Source organism: Rhinoraja longicauda, chromosome 3 (assembly GCF_053455715.1).
Source record: "Rhinoraja longicauda isolate Sanriku21f chromosome 3, sRhiLon1.1, whole genome shotgun sequence".
Taxonomy (NCBI): Eukaryota; Metazoa; Chordata; class Chondrichthyes; order Rajiformes; family Arhynchobatidae; genus Rhinoraja; species Rhinoraja longicauda.
Genome location: NC_135955.1, coordinates 41,720,966 through 41,738,459, shown reverse-complemented (window position 1 = coordinate 41,738,459; position 17,494 = coordinate 41,720,966). Strand labels below are relative to the sequence as shown.

Genomic DNA, 17,494 nt, shown 5'->3' with positions numbered 1-17,494 from the left:
GACACAGAAGCTTGAAAGTGTGCACTGAGATTCAGGAACAGTCCCCCCCCCCCCCCCCCTATCAGGCTTCTGAATGGTCCTTGAGCTAGGGCACTGTTCAGTTTGCCTTTACCCCATTGAGAACATTGGACTTTTGTCTAAGCAACTGATACACTACAATGAGAGCTGTAATCTGCATCTCCCCTTTTGCTGTATGCATTGTACTTGAGTTTGAAATGATACCATGTAGAACAAAGCTTTTGTTCTCGGTATATGTGACAATAAACCTAAACCATTCATCCCTGATAAATTGCAGTTATAACTTTTAAGGCCTTCAGCTTTATTGAAGATTGGTTGGTAGATTTGTACACATTACTCTTGCTAAGGCCTTCATGGAATTCCAGTGTGATGTCTGGTTTAATTTGTTTATTTGTAGGATACCTTATTAATGTATCTGTATATCATGTAGAACTGAGAAAACTTCCATCATTTTTAGGAAATATCTTTATAAGCGTGGTAGCTAACATACTGGGTGTTTTTCCTAAAGCAACTTGCAGCACAAAATAGGTTTAAACAAAGATCTTGTATGCAGCAGTGACCCTTTAGACCACCGCAACTATGTATAAACCTATGTTTAACCAAATGACAAACAGCAATTGTACATATGCCCCCATGCCCTGGCACCAGATATCAACCACTCTAACAAATGTCCCTTTACACCTTTGCTCTCTTTTTGATGTCCATGTGTGGGACCATCTAAACCTCTTGTAATTTTATCACACTTAGCTCAGCTTCCTTTGGAACAGGCAAAACAAAGCCAGCCTATCCAATCTCTCCCCATAATGTGACCAGGTGGGTTTTCATCAGGTCCTCCAGTTTCCTCCCACTCCAAAGACGTACAAGTTAGTAGGTCAATTGGCTTCAGTAAAATTGTAAATAATCCCTTGGGTGTAGGATAGTGTGAGTGTAAGGGGCGATCGCTGATCAGTGTGGATTTGATGTGTCAAAGGGCCTGTTTCTGTGCTGTATCTCAAGTCTAAACTAAAGCCCTTTAAACCAGGCAACATCCTGGTGAATGTACACTGAAGCATAATCTAATCCTATAGTCTGGCAATTGTAATTGCACACACTAATGATAACCAGTCTATCCAGAGATTTGTGAAGTCCAAAATGTTTTGCACTATATGCCCCAAGTATGTTATATGCTGCCTTCACCCTACTGTTCCCACTTTCAGGGAAATGTGAATTTAAATCTCCTGTTCATCAACATTCCTTCGGGCCTTACTGAATATGTCCAATCCCTGTTTGACTTCCCAAAGTGCATTGCCTTACACGTCAGGATTAAACCCCACCTACCAATACTCTTTCCAAATGATCTTTACTCATAATCACAACACAGAATTTATGTGTGTCAGACATAAAAACTAATATCTCCTACATTCATATCTAAGTCATTAAATATATATCACAAACAATACACGTCAAAATACCCTTAACAACTTCCAAATTAAAGGTGTAGTTATGGGCACTAGTATGGGCCCCAGCTATGCCTGCATCTTTGTAGGGTGCGTCGAGCAATTCCTGCTCCAGGCGTACACTGGCCCTATCTCCATTACATTGACGACTGTGTCGATGCTACCTCCTGCACCCATGCAGAACTCATGGACTTTATTAACCACCAATTTCCATCCTGCACTCAAATTCACTTGGATCATTTCTGACACCTCCCCCTCCTTTCTTGATCTCACCGTCTCCATTACAGGAGATAGACTATTGCCTGACGTCTATTACAAACACACCGACTCCCAACAACTATCTCGGCCTCACTTCCCACCCTGCTTCATGCAAAGACTATCCCCTACCCCCAATTCCTCCATCTGTGCCCAAGATGAGGTGTTCCATACCAGGACATCCAAGATGTCCTCATTCTTTAGGGAACATGGGTTCCCCTCTTCCATCATTGATGAGGCCCTCACACATGTCTCCACGGTACCCTGGCTCCCCTCATCTCAACAGGGTCCCCCTAGTCCTTACCTTTCACCCCATCAGCTGCAATACATAATCCTCCAACATTTTTGCCACCAACAGGATCCTACGAGTCACATCTTCCCAACTCCACCCCTTTCTGCCTACTGCAGAGACCGTTCCCTCCGCAACTCCCTGGTTAACTCATCCCTAACCACCCCCTCCCCACGTACCTTCCCCTGCAACCGCAGGAGATGCAACACCTGTCCCTATACCTCCTCCCTTGACTGTCCAGAGACCCCGACAGTCCTTTCAGGTTGGGCAGAGGTTCACTTGCACCTCCTCCAACCTCATCTTCAAGATGTTGTCTCTTATACATCAGCTAGACCAAACATAGACTCAGCAATTGTTTCACTGAAGACCTTGGTAGGTCTGGACCTACCTGATTAGCCTGGTCCTTGAATTGCATGAATGCTGATTTAAAGTGTTTGAATTAAATTACTTGAAGATCTGAGACCTGTAGGGCTATAAACCAAGTGCTAATGAGGGACAAAACTACAAAGTCCTTTCAACAGTTAGCAGTAGTCAGAAAGCTGGTCAAAGTAAAGTGTTTTAAGATTGTAGCATAGAATATTAGAGACCGGAATTGGGGTTTAAAATGTGCATTTTCCTTGAGCAAAAAGGCTAAGAGAAGATTTGCCATGAATTCTAAAGACTACCAACTGTTTGGATAACATGGATGTAATATCAAGACATTCATTGAAAAGGTATAAAACAAAGTTTCTTCACAGTGGTTAAAATGTGAAACCTTTGACCTTGCAAAGGGGGTGTGGAAAAAAAATAGCATGGTGCTTTAAAAAAAAAAACTGCTCAGACTGAAGCAGGGTCCCTAACCTAAACATAGTCTGTTCTTTTCCCTCTATAGCCTGTCCTAATTACTCCAGCACTTTGTTTTGGGACTGTCTGGGCTAAATATTCTGAGCTTGTCTTTCTGGCAAAAGAATACATTTCATACAAGTATCTTTTAATGAATAAGTATTTTTATTTAAACTACCACACTTAGAGAATTGTACTGACCGCTGTCATATAAAGCAACTATGCAGCTGTACAAGATTTGAACCATTGATGCAATCTGCATTAAAATATAAAAATCAATTCTTTTACAGCTCAATGGGTTGGGGAATTTAATATAATCAAATTTTTGTCCTTCAATACATTTGTACTGCCATGATTCACCCAGCGCGCTTACAATATCTCGGTTAAAATCCTGAAGAAACAAGGTGTCAGCAATATGTCATATTTTTCATTAAATTACTCTGATTTCACTATGTGAACAGAAATGAAATTGATAGCTCCAACCGTGCTTCTACTAGAAAATATCAAAAATACCACCATAAAATTATAGATCCCTTTATATATGGAGCACTAAGGAACAAAACTGTCAGATATTAGGATAGATTTTCTATATCACCACCAAAGCATAAAGCATGAGCTACCTTAGCATAAAGAGAGAATTCAAATGGATTGTTAATTATGTGTGCAATCCTTTCCAATTGCTTTTCTTCTCTGCAGTCCAATCGGGTGTTGTTTTATGGCTTGATGGGACATATATATATCACATATATATTTTTTATATATATATTTATCATTCTGAATTGTAGAATCTCAACACATCATTTACACGATAAGGAAATCATCCAACACAAAATCCAGTTACAGTTGCTAAAAAAATACAATATGGTCAGAACCATCCTTTGTGATATTTGTACAAAACACTGCACTACTACACCATAGATTTAAAAAACGGCAAAACTGCCTTAAGACATTTAGTGCTTAGCAGTTACATTCTATTAAATCCCCCTTCCACAGAAGCATAGAAAATTACTGGACACTTCTTTCATTATTCACAAAGCCACAGCACTTGTGCATCATATTTTATGTGAATTCTAACCCTCTAGGCACATGTAGTTTGAAATGTTTACAATCATACTTTGGACATCATAGTGGTTCGATTCCGTAGAGATGTTACATTTTTTTAGATGAAGGGAGGCTCAAAACACTTGCGACATAACTCAATCCTGTTGCAGGGTGGTAAATCAATCGGTTGTGCTACCTTCAACTGTTCTTCTGTCAACCGCTCGTATGCAGATCTGTATTCTCTATCAAAAGCATCTGTTTTCACACAATTTAAATTGGATTAGGATACAGTTAAACATTACAATCTTCCATTTTGTTTTTGAAGTTATTAATACCTCCTGAAATCAGAGCGCTATACTGGAACAGTATTGGGAGGTGGTATTCAACCTCCAGGCTGATGCCAAGTCGCTCAGAGTCACCCAGATGATAAAGCAACCCTTTTCCACCAATATATATCCCCTTAGGCCAGCCCTTCCCCACCAATATATGTGGCCTTTAATAAGTTGCCACATGGGAGGCGGCTAAGGAAGATGAGAGCCCATGGTATCAAAGGGCAGATACTAGCATGGATATTAGGTTGGCTGGACGGCAGGGGAGTGGCAATAAAGGGGGCTTTTTCCTGGTTGGCTGCCAGTGACTAGTGGAGTTCCGCAGGGCTCGGTGCTGGGGCCACTGGTCTTCACGTTGTATATTAATGATTTGGACGAGGTTGCGGTTGACACGAAAATAGGTGGAGGGCAGGTAGTGTAGAGAAAGCAGGAACTCTGCAGAACGACTTGGACAGGTTGGGAGAGTGGGCAGAGAAGTAGCAGATGGAATATAGTGTAGCAAAGTGTGGAGTTATGCATTTTGGTAGTAGGAATAAAGGCGTAGATTATTTTCTAAAAAGGGAGGGAATCCAGAAATCGGAGATGCAAAGGGAGTTGGGAGTGCTGGTGCAGGATTCTCAAAAGGTTAATCTGCAAGTTGAATCAGTAGTAAAGAAAGCAAACGCAATGCTAGCATTTATTTAGGCCTTACATACAAAAACAGGAATGTAATGCTGAGGCTCCAAGGCGCTGGTGAGGCCGGAATATTGTGAGCAATTTTGTGCAACATATCTGAGGAAGGATGTGCTGGCTCTGGAGAGGGTCCAGAGGAGATTTACAAGAATGATTCCAGGAATGAGTAGGTTAACATATGGTTAGCGTTTGTCGGCACTGGGTCTGTACTTGCTGGAGTTTAGAAGAATTAGGGGGGATCTCATTGAAGCATACAGAATAGTGAAAGGCTTGGATAGAGTGGACGTGGAGAGGGTTTCCACTAGTGGGAGAGTCTAGGACTAGAGGTCATAGCCTCAGAATTAAAGGACATTCTTTCAGGAAGATGAGGAGGAATTTCTTTTGTGGAATCTGTGGAATTATTTGCCACAGAAGGCTGTGAAGGCAAAGTCAGTGGATATATTTAAGGCATAGATAGTTTCTTGATTAGTAGGGGCATTATGAGGTTATGGGGAGAAGGCAGGAGAATGGGGTTAAGAGGGAGAGATCAGCCATGATTGAATGGCAGAGTAGACTTGATGGTCCGAGTGGCCTAATTCTACTCCTATCACTTATGATATTGGCTGTCTCATAACAAACACAATCTTAATTTTGCAGACAGAGGGTGGTGCATACATGGACCGAGCTGCCAGAGGAAATGTTAGATGGTAGGTACTATTTGAAATTTAAAAGACATTTAGACAGAGACATAGATGGAAGTATGTAGGCCAGGCACAAGATAAGCGGACCAGTGTGGTTAGGAAACTAGGTTGGCATGGATACATTAATTCAGAAACACATCTATCCTTCGCTCCATACGATTTTCTACTTCAAAATTAATAATGCCTTCATTCACTCCATTGAACTGAAGACCATTCTTCCCACTACTGAAAGGCTGTCACGTCCTAATATGTGGTGCCTAATTTGAACACCACCTCTGAAGAGGTAGATCTTTATACTCAGCACAACTCCCTTGCATTTGCTATTCCAATTTTGCATTCAATAATATTATTCCACTTTTTAAAAAGTTATAGACCAGCTCAGCCACATTTTATATCCATGCTATCATTCCCATCTGTTTCAATTTTTCAAACTAATCTATAGTGCCGTTCTTGAATGAAACTTAAAAAGTCCACTTGCAGAATATTCTACACTACTACTGTCACTAATTTCACAAAGAATCCACCCAATTACAATGATTTATTTAAAAAAAATCTTAGACGACTTTCATTTATTATCCCATACTGTTAAAAAGTTTGTTTTGAGTATTACAAGAAAATTGTTCAAGCATAACATCCCCACAAATTTCACAAAGGATTTCTTACTCAAATGTGGGAATGTAGACCAAGGAGTTTGTTTTCATTATTCTCCTTGAACATTTTATGTACCCTACATAATCTGGGTGGTCGAATGGCACAGCTGATAAAGCTGCTGTCTCATAGCTCCAGTGACTTGTGTTCAATCTTCACCTCTGGTGCTGCTTGTGTGGAATTTGCAGGTTGTGTGTGACCATGTAAGTCCCCCTTCCCAACCCCCTGTAGCCCAAAGATGTGCAAGCTGACAGATTAATTGGTTACTGTAAATTGCCCCTAATATTTTGGCAATTGGTAGAATCTAAAGAATTGATGGCAGTATGGAGGAGTTAAAATGGAATTAAGAGTGAATGGATGCTTTGATATCAGCGTGTTTCTATGTGTTTCTATGACTCCATGGTTCTATAATTTATGAAAAAGGCTTTGAAAGCAATCCAAACAATATGATAAATGTCTAGGAAACTGGCTGGCTTGGAATGTTGCAAATTGCCAAAAGATTGCTCAGTTTATGTGGAAAGTGGTAAAGGGTGGGGACAAGATGATGTGACCAGCAATGATATCACACTGAAAGTGGCAGAAATGCCAGAGAATGATGTGCTGGCTGTGGCATTTCCCTGACAATCAACATGGTTCCACCACTAGTCACATCTTCCCATCCCCACCCCTTTCAGGTTTCCGTTCAGCCCACTCTATCCGCAACTCATTGGTTCATTCATTCCTTTGCAACCAACCTGCTCCCTCCCAGGTACTTTCCCCTGCAATTGCAGGAGCTGTATCACCTGTCCCTATATCTCCTCTCTCACTTCCATCCAATGACCCCAGCAGCCATTCAGGTAAGACATGTGAACTTCACTTCCCATTCCATCCTTTCTGTCCTCCTCATATTCGGGTCGGATAGCTGACAACCCAATGGTATGACCACTGAACACTTCAATTTCAATTAATACCCCCTATCCCCCTCGCTTTCCTGTGCCCTTTCTCCCTCCCCCCTGGTTCGTGCCCATTTCTCGCACTCCCTCCAGTCACCCTGCTTCTTTCCCCTTCTTCATGCACTCATCTCCCATCCTTGGGTCCCAAATTTCCCTTTTATCCTCCCCTTCTCCCTGTCCTTTTCCACCCTCCAGTATTACATTTCACTCCATCTCCTCTTCCTTTATCTGACACCCTTTAGTCTCCTTTTCACCGCTAGCCTTTGTCATTTACTCCATCCATTTGGAATCATACCTCCTTACCTCCATCCACTTATCACTTGCCAGGTTCTGTCCCGCCCCTACCTCTCTTTTCCAGCATTCAAATCTGAAACACCGCCTGTCCATTTCCTCCCCAGATGCTGCCTGACCTGCTGAGTTCTTTCAGCACTTCTTTTTTGCTAGAATCCTGAGCAAAGATTCTAGCAAAACGATTTGGTCAAGATTCTAGCATCTGCAGTTTGTGTCCCCAGCTCTTCTCATATGTGAGTCATGGAATTCAGTCCTACTTACCAATATCAATATTTTCTCTCCCAAGGGCCACGAGGGAAAGAAAAAGAATTTCCCTATACATACTCCTGTGGATAAAGAAAAGAACTCCAATGAGTTTCCCATTACTTTTGTGTATATCCTAATGTCATCAACATGAAGTTCCAAACCTGAGGCAACATCTGCTTTCATCACAAGTTACTCACAGGTACTGTCAAAGAACATGATGCATTGGACTAATAGTGACCTGTACTTGGAGATTAGATAGCAATACTAAATGCAGATAAGACAGACAACATTTGCTCCAAAACTTTCCACGCCGCAAACAATTTTCTCATGAATTTCTGACCTTTGTCGTTTGTTTTCAGGGTGTTTGCTGGTCTCCTTCAGGAGCAGGCACATGGGCCCAAACACGTCATTGGTCTGGATACTTCTCACAATAATGTGCAGAGGACTCTTCTCGACCTGACTATCAGGGGTTAATCCACCAACCAAATTTTTATCTGCGGATACAGAAGATTAATTTGAAACATTAGAAAATATTACTTTTTATGACACCATATTTTGTGTTTTGTGCTCAGGTATTGCACATTAACAAAAAATAATCACACAAGTGAATTTTAAGATTGAGGTGCATCATTTTTAGAACGGAGATGAGGAATAACTTTTTCACTCAGAGTTGTAAATCTGTGGAATTCTCTGCCTCATAAGGCAATAGAGGCCAATTCTCTGGATGCTTTCAAGAGAGAGTTTGATAGAGCTCTTAATGATAGCGGAGTCAGGGGATATGGGGAGAAGGCAGGAATGCGGTACTGATTGTGAATGATCAGCCATGATCACATTGAATGGCGGTGCTGGCTCGAAGGCCCGAATGGCCTACACCTGCACCTATTGTCTATTGACGTTAATGAAAACTCTCTATCTTCCCAAAAGTGCCAGAATGCACAGTGAAGTTTAAGAGCATAGACAATTGAAGCAAATGCATCAGCATTTAATTGAATAAAATTATATTCTGGGCTGCAACTATCACATACACCCAATTTACATGAAACCATTCTAGGGGTTAGTTCTTGGGATTTCTGACTTTTCTTGTTTAAAAAAAACTTGACACGGAATTCTTAGAGTTGAATTCTTTCCATTCAATTAATCATCTACGTTTATATTGAATTTTTTGTACTGCAATGACTCATTCAATGTAATGATTTTTTGCTGTTCTGTTCACAGTACCTTACTGAATATGTTCATTAGCACCAACAGTTAAATTCAGGTGAGGTTGGGGTGGAGAGGAGAAAGTGAGGGAAGCGGGTTTAGTGAGCAAGTCAGTTAATGAGTCTGTCACTTACTCCTGTTTCTCCAACGTAGGTACAGGGGTTCACCAGGCTCTTGATGAAGATTAATGTTATCCCAAAGAAGCTGTATGTACACCAACTTGCTGTCCTGTGAAAGATTTGATAGAGACATCTGGAATGGAAAAAATATGAAAGTTTTAATAACCAAGCGAATTAAACTATTTCCCAATGTAAAAATACACATTTGCTTCTATTCCATTTATTTTTAGAGAGCATTCAATAAAATTGAAGTTACATAGCAGAACACATAAATTTAAGATATAGGAATTAATAATTTTATAGTATTAAAAACTATTTTTAAACAAATTATTTAAAAACCGAGAGTTCAATACTGAGGAGTATTTAATCGGTAATGGAACAATGAAATTCTTACTTGGGCACAGCTTTATGGGACTATTAACAATGTCACACCAAGAAATATGCAATAATCAATAATACAATCAATTTAAAACCAGTAATCCAGCTAACCATACTATGATAATAGTGCAACACCACAGTCCCTAGTGCAACCAAAACATTGTCTCTAGCAGATCATAATTGCTGAGGTGGGGTTGAGTTTAGAGTGTGCAGTTTTCAGGAGCTTGATGATTGCTGGAAAGAAGCTTGTTCTTGAACTCCCAGTTCATGGTTTTAGGATCCTGTATCTTCTTCCCGATGGTAATAGTGAGATGATTGTGGCCAGGGTGATGTGGGTCTTTGATGATATTCGCTGCCTTCGAGGCAGTGCCTTCTATAAATCCATTCAACGGTAGGGAGGTTAGTACTGGTGATAGACCAAGCAATGTCCACCGCTACTTCATTCGTGCATGCTCAAGTTGAACCGGGTTGTGATGTAACCAATCAGTAGGTTCTCTACCAGACACCTGTAAACGTTTGAGAGTATTCAACGACATACTGAATCTTTTAAGGAAGTAGAAGCATGTTGAGCTTTCTTTGTGATTGCATCAATGTGTTGGGCCCAGGACATATCTTCAGAGATATGTACACACAGGAACCTGAAGCTGTTGGCTCACTCCACCACCACCACTGTCAATGAAGACAGGGTCATGGACACCCAGCTTTCCCTTCCTCAAGTCAACAATCAGATAATACAGGTGGGGGTACTGTAGAGTGGGAAGACAGCCAACCCTTGGGATGTGTTCAATGTTTCATTTAATACAAGGAAGAAACATCATTAACCTAATGACTTATAGGAAATTATCAATTAGTTCACAAAAGCAGCATATTCAGTCCATTTTTCTGGTTTTCAAGTTATTTCAGTTTAGCTAAATTAATTAAACGGATGAGTCCACTATTTGAGTGATCATACACTCAATGAAACCTTCTGTAACACATTATTCCCGATTTTACCAATGAACCAGGGAGAGGTGCTATCTTTACATACCCTAAAATCACTTTAATTACACTGCAGGCTTCAATATCAAGTGATGGTACGTGCTGGTCTGAGCACAAAATGTTGTGTGCCGAGCAACTGTGTTCGGTCATGGAGCAATGCATGTAATTACCTATTCGCATACTGTTGCCATTAATCTTCTACATACCTGTATTCCTTTATTACAATGCTCAGAAGTCAGAATGAGTCCAGGAAGATAGCTTTGCACATCCAGCCTTCTGAAATACCAGACGAGGTTCCAAAAAAGAATTGGGTGCTGGTTGATAAATTTGGAACTGTGTATCACCTGATCTCCCTCATTCTCCAGCAGAGATTCCAATTCCTTGCGCAACACCAATGGACTCAGATATGGTACTGACACAGGCTTTGGATTTGGTCTACTCTGGAGACCCACTGGATCCTAGAACACAAATGCAAATATATATATATATATATATATATATATATATATGGTCAATCCATACATTCATACAAATATCATTCTATTATTATTTTGTGTCATCATACAACTGTTTGCCAATAGCGAGCAAATTTTAGTGCCACGTCGTTGGCCTCTGCTAGATCCTTTACAGTGCATGTGTCATGCAGCATGTCACAGCTCAGGAGATGTTCCAGACATTCTCAAAAATCATATTTCCTGATTTGAGTATCTCCCATCAGTGGGGATATTTTGCAAATCAATTTCTTCATTTCGTGTACCAACAATGAAAATAGTTTGTTACATAGCACCAACAGAAGTCATTTCAATGGAAGATTTCAATTGACACTTCTGAATTGCACATTTCTTACATTTTGAAATTAAAATATTATAAATTACATTTTAAATTTTATTTCAACGCAATTCAGTGCATCGAGTGCACAAGCCTTAATCAGTTCTACTGAACATTTTATTTTCAAGGAAAATATTCCATAACATCAATTCATTTCCCATCTAGCAGCATTATTTCCTTACCACACTTTCATGCAGACTGTTTGGGAGACTGATTGTTGAAATACCATGTGTTGGCCGCTGAGTCACATCCAAGTTTTGCAATGGACCACCTACACTGTAACTTCGGATCAAAGAGGATGTCCGTTTAGGAGCTTCATTATTTCCACTGTCCAGTAGTTCCTGAGACCCCTTTGACAAAGCACTGATCCAAAAAGATAAAGAAAACATAAATACTGTTTAAAAAATAATTGAACCAGAGTACAGAAGGCCGTCATTCAGCTCATCAAAACTAAGCCACTTCATTTCAATTGGCAATTTCACTTTCCCCATACGCTCAATTCTCCACCTCTCCCTTTTTTAAACTGAATGTTCCCACCATCCTTTCTGAAAAGGCAAGCCATATCCTAAACACTCAAAGGCAAATACATGACGGAACCAGAGTACACCTGATTTTAATTGCCATGCATCTACTTTCCATATACTGGTTCAAGCCCTTTGTGTACAACCATTATTAAAACTTTCAGATGAGTGTCTCTGTACCTTTCCATGCCTTAAAATAAACATTTATCAGAGACCATAAAACTGGCCATTGATAAATTAATCCTGAGAGAGGCATATTTGAAACATGAAACACTCAACAGCTGAGAGTGAAAGGAAACAGGTTTGCGCTCTTAAAAGTTTACCAGGTGATTACTGAAAGTATTGGGAACTAAATGTTTCCTCTGGGCTACTCTCATGCACCAACTTCAAAAGGTATATTAGAAATAAAAACACTTGCTTCACACAAGAAAACGACTTGAGAAATACTTTTTATAAAAAAACATTATCAGACAAAAAAAGGAGATGTTTGCATTTTACAGTAACTACCTTTTATCTGCAGAAGTAGATTCCTCCTGTGCTCTCGCAGGCACTGGTGAGTCTTCCACATTTATTAGATCTGATGTATCAGAAGCAGAGTCAGTGTTTTGCATAACAGGTTCTGCTGTAGTGGTGACATGGTGGTTGTGTAAACTGTCGCCGGAAACACTTGACTTCAAATAAAAACTGAGGAAAATAAAAATCATTGATCTTTAGCCTGGTATCAAATGATAAAAATCTACGCCGATTATGTAATTTTATCGGAAAAAAAGCATTTTTTTTCTCCCAGAATTATTAGCAAAATAAAAGATGCTTCACTGAGTTAAATATTAATTTTGCATTGCAATGTTTCAGTGCCATGAACAGAAAAAAACTAATATGCACACCATTAGTTAGAAAATGTCATCAGTTATATTTCAAAAGCAATAGTGTAGCCAATTTTTACCACTTCCTTCCACACATATTCAGGACTGCAAAGCACTGAAAACTTCTGCTGGTAATAGTCTTGCCTCCTGCACTGAATAAAGGCTTGAAAAGAAATTTAAAGAATTTTCAATACCAAATAAAAGTAAAAAAATAACAGTGCTGTACCTTCTAGTATCTCGTAAGTCCTTAAACTCAATGTTTAGTACTGGCAAGAAAGCATTCTTACAAAATGGGCATGTGGTGTTTAGGTTAGAATCATCTGCACTCCAACCAGACATAATCTCCTCATCATAAACCAAAGCTTCACAGACATGACACTGAGAACAGCTGGACATCAACACCTTTGGAAAGAAAGAAAATTGCACGATGATGGATTATTCAAATACTTTCAAAATGTCTATTTGAACAATTTCTGCAAGAAAGAATTTTTAAAAATTGATTTAATCAAGAACAGAAATTCATTAAGGTGTTTAAATTTGAATCTACTAAATGCTATTTAAAACTACAGCTAATGCTTTCCAGTATAAAATTCACACTACATGAGGTTAATATGGAAGGAATGACTGATGGCAACAGATAATTTTGAATGGCTGGATATTCAATCAATACTCGAAATGCGCAATGTTGCAGTAATTACTCAATTTAAAGTCACGTATTGTTAGAATTTCTAGTTAGCAATGGTGTTATATTCCGAATAGAGTCATAAATTGATAGTGTGGAAACAGGCCCTTCAGCCCAACTCGCCCACACTGGCCAACAATGTCTCACCTACCCTAGTCCCACTTGCCTGCGCTTGGTCCATAACGCTCCAAACCTGTCCTATCCATGTACCTGTCTAACTGTTTCTTAAAGAATGGGATAGTCCCAGTCACAACTTCCTCCTCTGGCAGCTTGTTCCATACACCCACCACCCTCTATGTGAAAAAGTTACCCCTCGGATTCCTATTAAATCTTTTCCCCTTCACCTTGAACCTATGTCCTCTGGTCCTCCATTCCCCTACTCTGAGTAAAAGACTCTGTGCATCTACCCAATCTATTCCTCTCATGATTTTGTATACATCTACAAGATCTCCCCTCATCCTCCCACGCTCCATTGGATAGAGACCCAGCCTACTTAGCTCACACCCTCGTAAATCTTTTCTGAACCTTTTCAAGCTTGACAATATCTTTCCTATAACATGGTGCCCAGAACTGAACACAATATTCTAAATATGGTCTCACCAACGTCTTATACAACTGCAACATGGCCTCCCAACTTCTATACTCAATACTCTGACTGATGAAGGCCAAAGTGCCAAAAGATTTTTTAACCACCTTATCTACCTGCGACTCGACCTTCAAGGAACCTTGCACTTGTACTCCTAGATCCCTCACTACCCAGAGGCCTACCATTTACCGGGTAGGTCCTGCCCTGGTTCGACGTCCCAAAATGCAACACCTCACACTTCTCTGTATTAAATTCCATCAACCATTCCTCCGCCCACCTGGCCAATCAATCCAGATCCTGCTGCAATCGTTCACAACCATCTTCACTCTCTGCAAAACCACTAACTTTTGTATCATCAGCAAACTTGCTAATCTTGCCCTGTATGTTCTCATCCAAATCATTGATGTAGATGACAAACAGTAACGGGCCCAGCACCGAACCGTGTGGCACACCATTAGTCACAGACCTCCTTTCTGAGAAGCAATCTTCCACCATCACCCTCTGCTTCCTTCCTTACCAACTACAGATGTTAAGCTCACCTGCCTCATCGGTCCCAGCATTTTCCCTACAGCTGTTCTTGAAAAGAGACACAACTTTTGCCACCCTCCAATCCTCTGGCACCTCTCCTATATTTAAGGACGACTCATAAATTTCAACCAGGGCTCCTGCAATTTCCTCTCTAGTTTCCCGCAATGTCCTCGGATATATCTGATCAGGCCCCAGAGATTTGTCTACCTTCAAACATGACAGTACCTTCAGTACTTCCTCGACGGTAACCCTGACTGCTCTCATGACACTTCACCAATTTCCTCCGTCCTACTGTCTTTTTCCTTGGTAAATACAGGTAGAAATACTCATTGATGACCTTGCCCATCTCTTGTGGCTCCACACAGAGGTGACCGCTTTTATTCCTGGGAGGTCCCACTCTCTCTCTAGTTACTCTTTTCCCCCCCTTATGTATTTATAAAATCTTTTGGGATTGTCTTTTATGCTACCCGCCAGAGCTATCTCCTGGCCCCTTTTTGCCCTTCTGATCTCCTTTTTTAGTTTGCTCCTTTGTTCTTGAAACTCCTCCAGGGATGCACTTGATCCCAGCTGCTCATACCTGTCTCATGCATCCTTCTTGTTTTTGACTAACGTCTCAATTTCCCTCGTCAGCCAAGCTTCCTTACGTTTGCCTGCTTTGCCTTTCACTCAAACGGGGACGTACACATCCTGAGCTCTCTTCAGTACATGAAAAACATCCCACTTGGCCGATGTTCCTTTCCCCACAAATAACCTGCTCCTGTCAACTTGAGAGAGACCTTCTCTCATACCCTCAAAGTTGGCCTTACCCCAATTGAGCATTTGAACAAGTAGACCCTCTCCATCCCGATCCATAACTATCTTAAACCTAATCGAACTGTGGTCACTGGTCCCAAAAGGCTCCTCCACACTCACTTCATTAACTTGCCCGTCCCAATTTCCCAATGCTAGATCCAGCGCTGCCCTATCACATGTGGGGGCCTCCACATACTGTTTAAGAAAACTCTCCTGAACACTTTTGAGGAATTGCACCCAATCTAAACCCTTCACGCTATGATTTTCCAAGTCTATGTTGGGAAAGTTGAAATCTCCTACTAGCCAGCCCTTCACAGGTACTGACCTTCACACCATCAAAGAGATAGGAAGCGTTGCCTCAAAAGGGAAGCCCATATCATCGAGGATCCAAACCACCCTGGTCATGCTCTCAATTCGCTCCTATCGTTGGGATGATGATTTAGGAGACTGAAAACTGTGACCACCAGGTTCAAGGATAGTTTCTTCCAAGCAACCATCAGGCACTTGAACAGCACGCAACACTAACTTAACAACTATGAACTTCCTTGGATTGTGTCTTTGGTTGCACTACAGATTTGGCGGTTTTTTGCACTACTATTATGGTTATTGATTTATTGAAACTTTTGATTATCATGTTTATCTGTGTGCATTGCATTTATGGGCCTGCTAACAAGCTGCTACTAGTAAGAAGTTCCCATGTCAGCACATGACAATTAAACACTCGAGAGCCAATTGGGTATGATCAAAAACTCGATGCCATAGATTATGGCTGAGAGAACACAGGTTCATTGCCGATTTGCAGAAACTGGTGGTCCAGCACCTGCTTTAATGCATGCTTTAATTTCCTCCCGGAAGTCCCCCTGAAAATGTGGCACCGAGAATGGGTGAGGCTGCCGATCTCAACCTCATTGGGACTTCCGCGGCGGATCAAATTTTCCCCGAGACCGAGGCTCTGGAACTCCGGCCCGGCAGGTGCGTTCCCATTGCCGACTTCTGCGGCCGACTTTGCTGGCTAGTATCTTGGCTCCTCGGCTGACCGTTCTGGTACCATTGGACCTCTTGGAGGCTGTGGCCTCTGTTGGTCCAGCAAAAAGGATAATCAAGAATGGTTCTGGAACCAAGGATGCTGGAAAAACGGCGGTGGACCTGATAAATATGGAAGATTTTAGACAGGCAGTACTGATCACACTTTGCCAGTGCTTTGAAGTGCCCAATGCACGTTGTCTGTCTCTCATGCAGACAAGAGGGCAGGGATCAGGAGACCATGAGCTTGATGCTGGGTTGAGATCATAGCCTTCCCAAGATATGTTCAAGCAGAAGTGAATTTTGACTTTATCATCGACAACTGGCCTTGCTGAGAAGCAGCTGTCGAGACGTGGAATTGATATACATTGATTGTGGTCTCAATATGGATGGAGTGATTATATTGAAACCCCCTGTCCCGCTGTTATTCCAGTTTTTTGTTTCTATCCCCAGGATGAGGATGTGTCCAGACCAGCAGTTTTGCCACTTAACACAATCGTAGTCATGGTCATGTTTGTCAATCAATATTTGGGATGTTTGTATATCTAAAGAACCATCCCTCAATGTTGTGGCAAAATAGAGTGTTTTGTTGGTCTGGGTGCAAACAAAGGTGTCTGCACATTCAGAATTAGTCAAGAAGTGTAAGAAAATAACTGCAGATGCTGGTACAAATCGAAGGTATTTATTTCACAAAATGCTGGAATAACTCAGCAGGTCAGGCAGCATCTCAGGAGAGAAGGAATGGTTGATGTTTCGGGTCGAGACCCTTCTTCAGACTGATGTCAGGGGGGTGGGACAAAGGAAGGATATACGTGGAGACACGAAGATAGAGGGAGAATTGGGAAGGGGGAGGGGAAGAGAGGGACAGAGGAACTATCTAAAGTTGGAGGTCAATGTTCATACCACTGGGTTGCAAGCTGCCCAAGCGAAATGAGGGCGGCACGGTAGCGCAGCGGTAGAGTTTCTGCTTTACAGCGAATGCAGCGCCGGAGACTCAGGTTCGATCCTGACTACGGGTGCTGCACTGTAAGGAGTTTGTACGTTCTCCCCGTGACCTGCGTGGGTTTTCTCCGAGATCTTCGGAATCCTCCCACACTCCAAAGACGTACAGGTATGTAGGTTAATTGGCTGGGTAAAATGTAAAAATTGTCCCTAGTGGGTGTAGGATAGTGTTAATGTACGGGGATCACTGGGCGGCACGGACTTGGAGGGCCGAAAAGGCCTGTTTCCGGCTGTATATATATGATATGATATGAGGTGCTGTTCCTCCAATTTCCGGTGGGCCTCACTATGGCACTGGAGGAGGCCCATGACAGAAAAGTCAGACTGGGAGGGGG

The 17,494-nt window shown here is 41.4% G+C and overlaps 1 protein-coding gene across 2 annotated transcripts in view; it reads right to left on the bottom strand.

Moving 5' to 3' along the window:
• Positions 1-3,000: 3,000 nt before the first annotated feature.
• The window catches only part of dennd4c (DENN/MADD domain containing 4C), a 116,981-nt gene continuing 102,487 nt past the window's right edge, over positions 3,001-17,494 (bottom strand). For both annotated transcript variants that reach the window (XM_078396028.1, XM_078396027.1), the window contains 8 exons: positions 12,773-12,948; positions 12,191-12,367; positions 11,345-11,525; positions 10,541-10,792; positions 8,994-9,111; positions 8,000-8,153; positions 7,675-7,739; positions 3,001-4,116 (listed from right to left, as the gene is read on the bottom strand). In XM_078396028.1, coding sequence (XP_078252154.1) covers positions 3,980-4,116; positions 7,675-7,739; positions 8,000-8,153; positions 8,994-9,111; positions 10,541-10,792; positions 11,345-11,525; positions 12,191-12,367; positions 12,773-12,948 — 1,260 coding nt within the window. In that variant the 3' untranslated portion in view covers positions 3,001-3,979. The remainder of the gene's footprint in view (positions 4,117-7,674; positions 7,740-7,999; positions 8,154-8,993; positions 9,112-10,540; positions 10,793-11,344; positions 11,526-12,190; positions 12,368-12,772; positions 12,949-17,494) is intronic.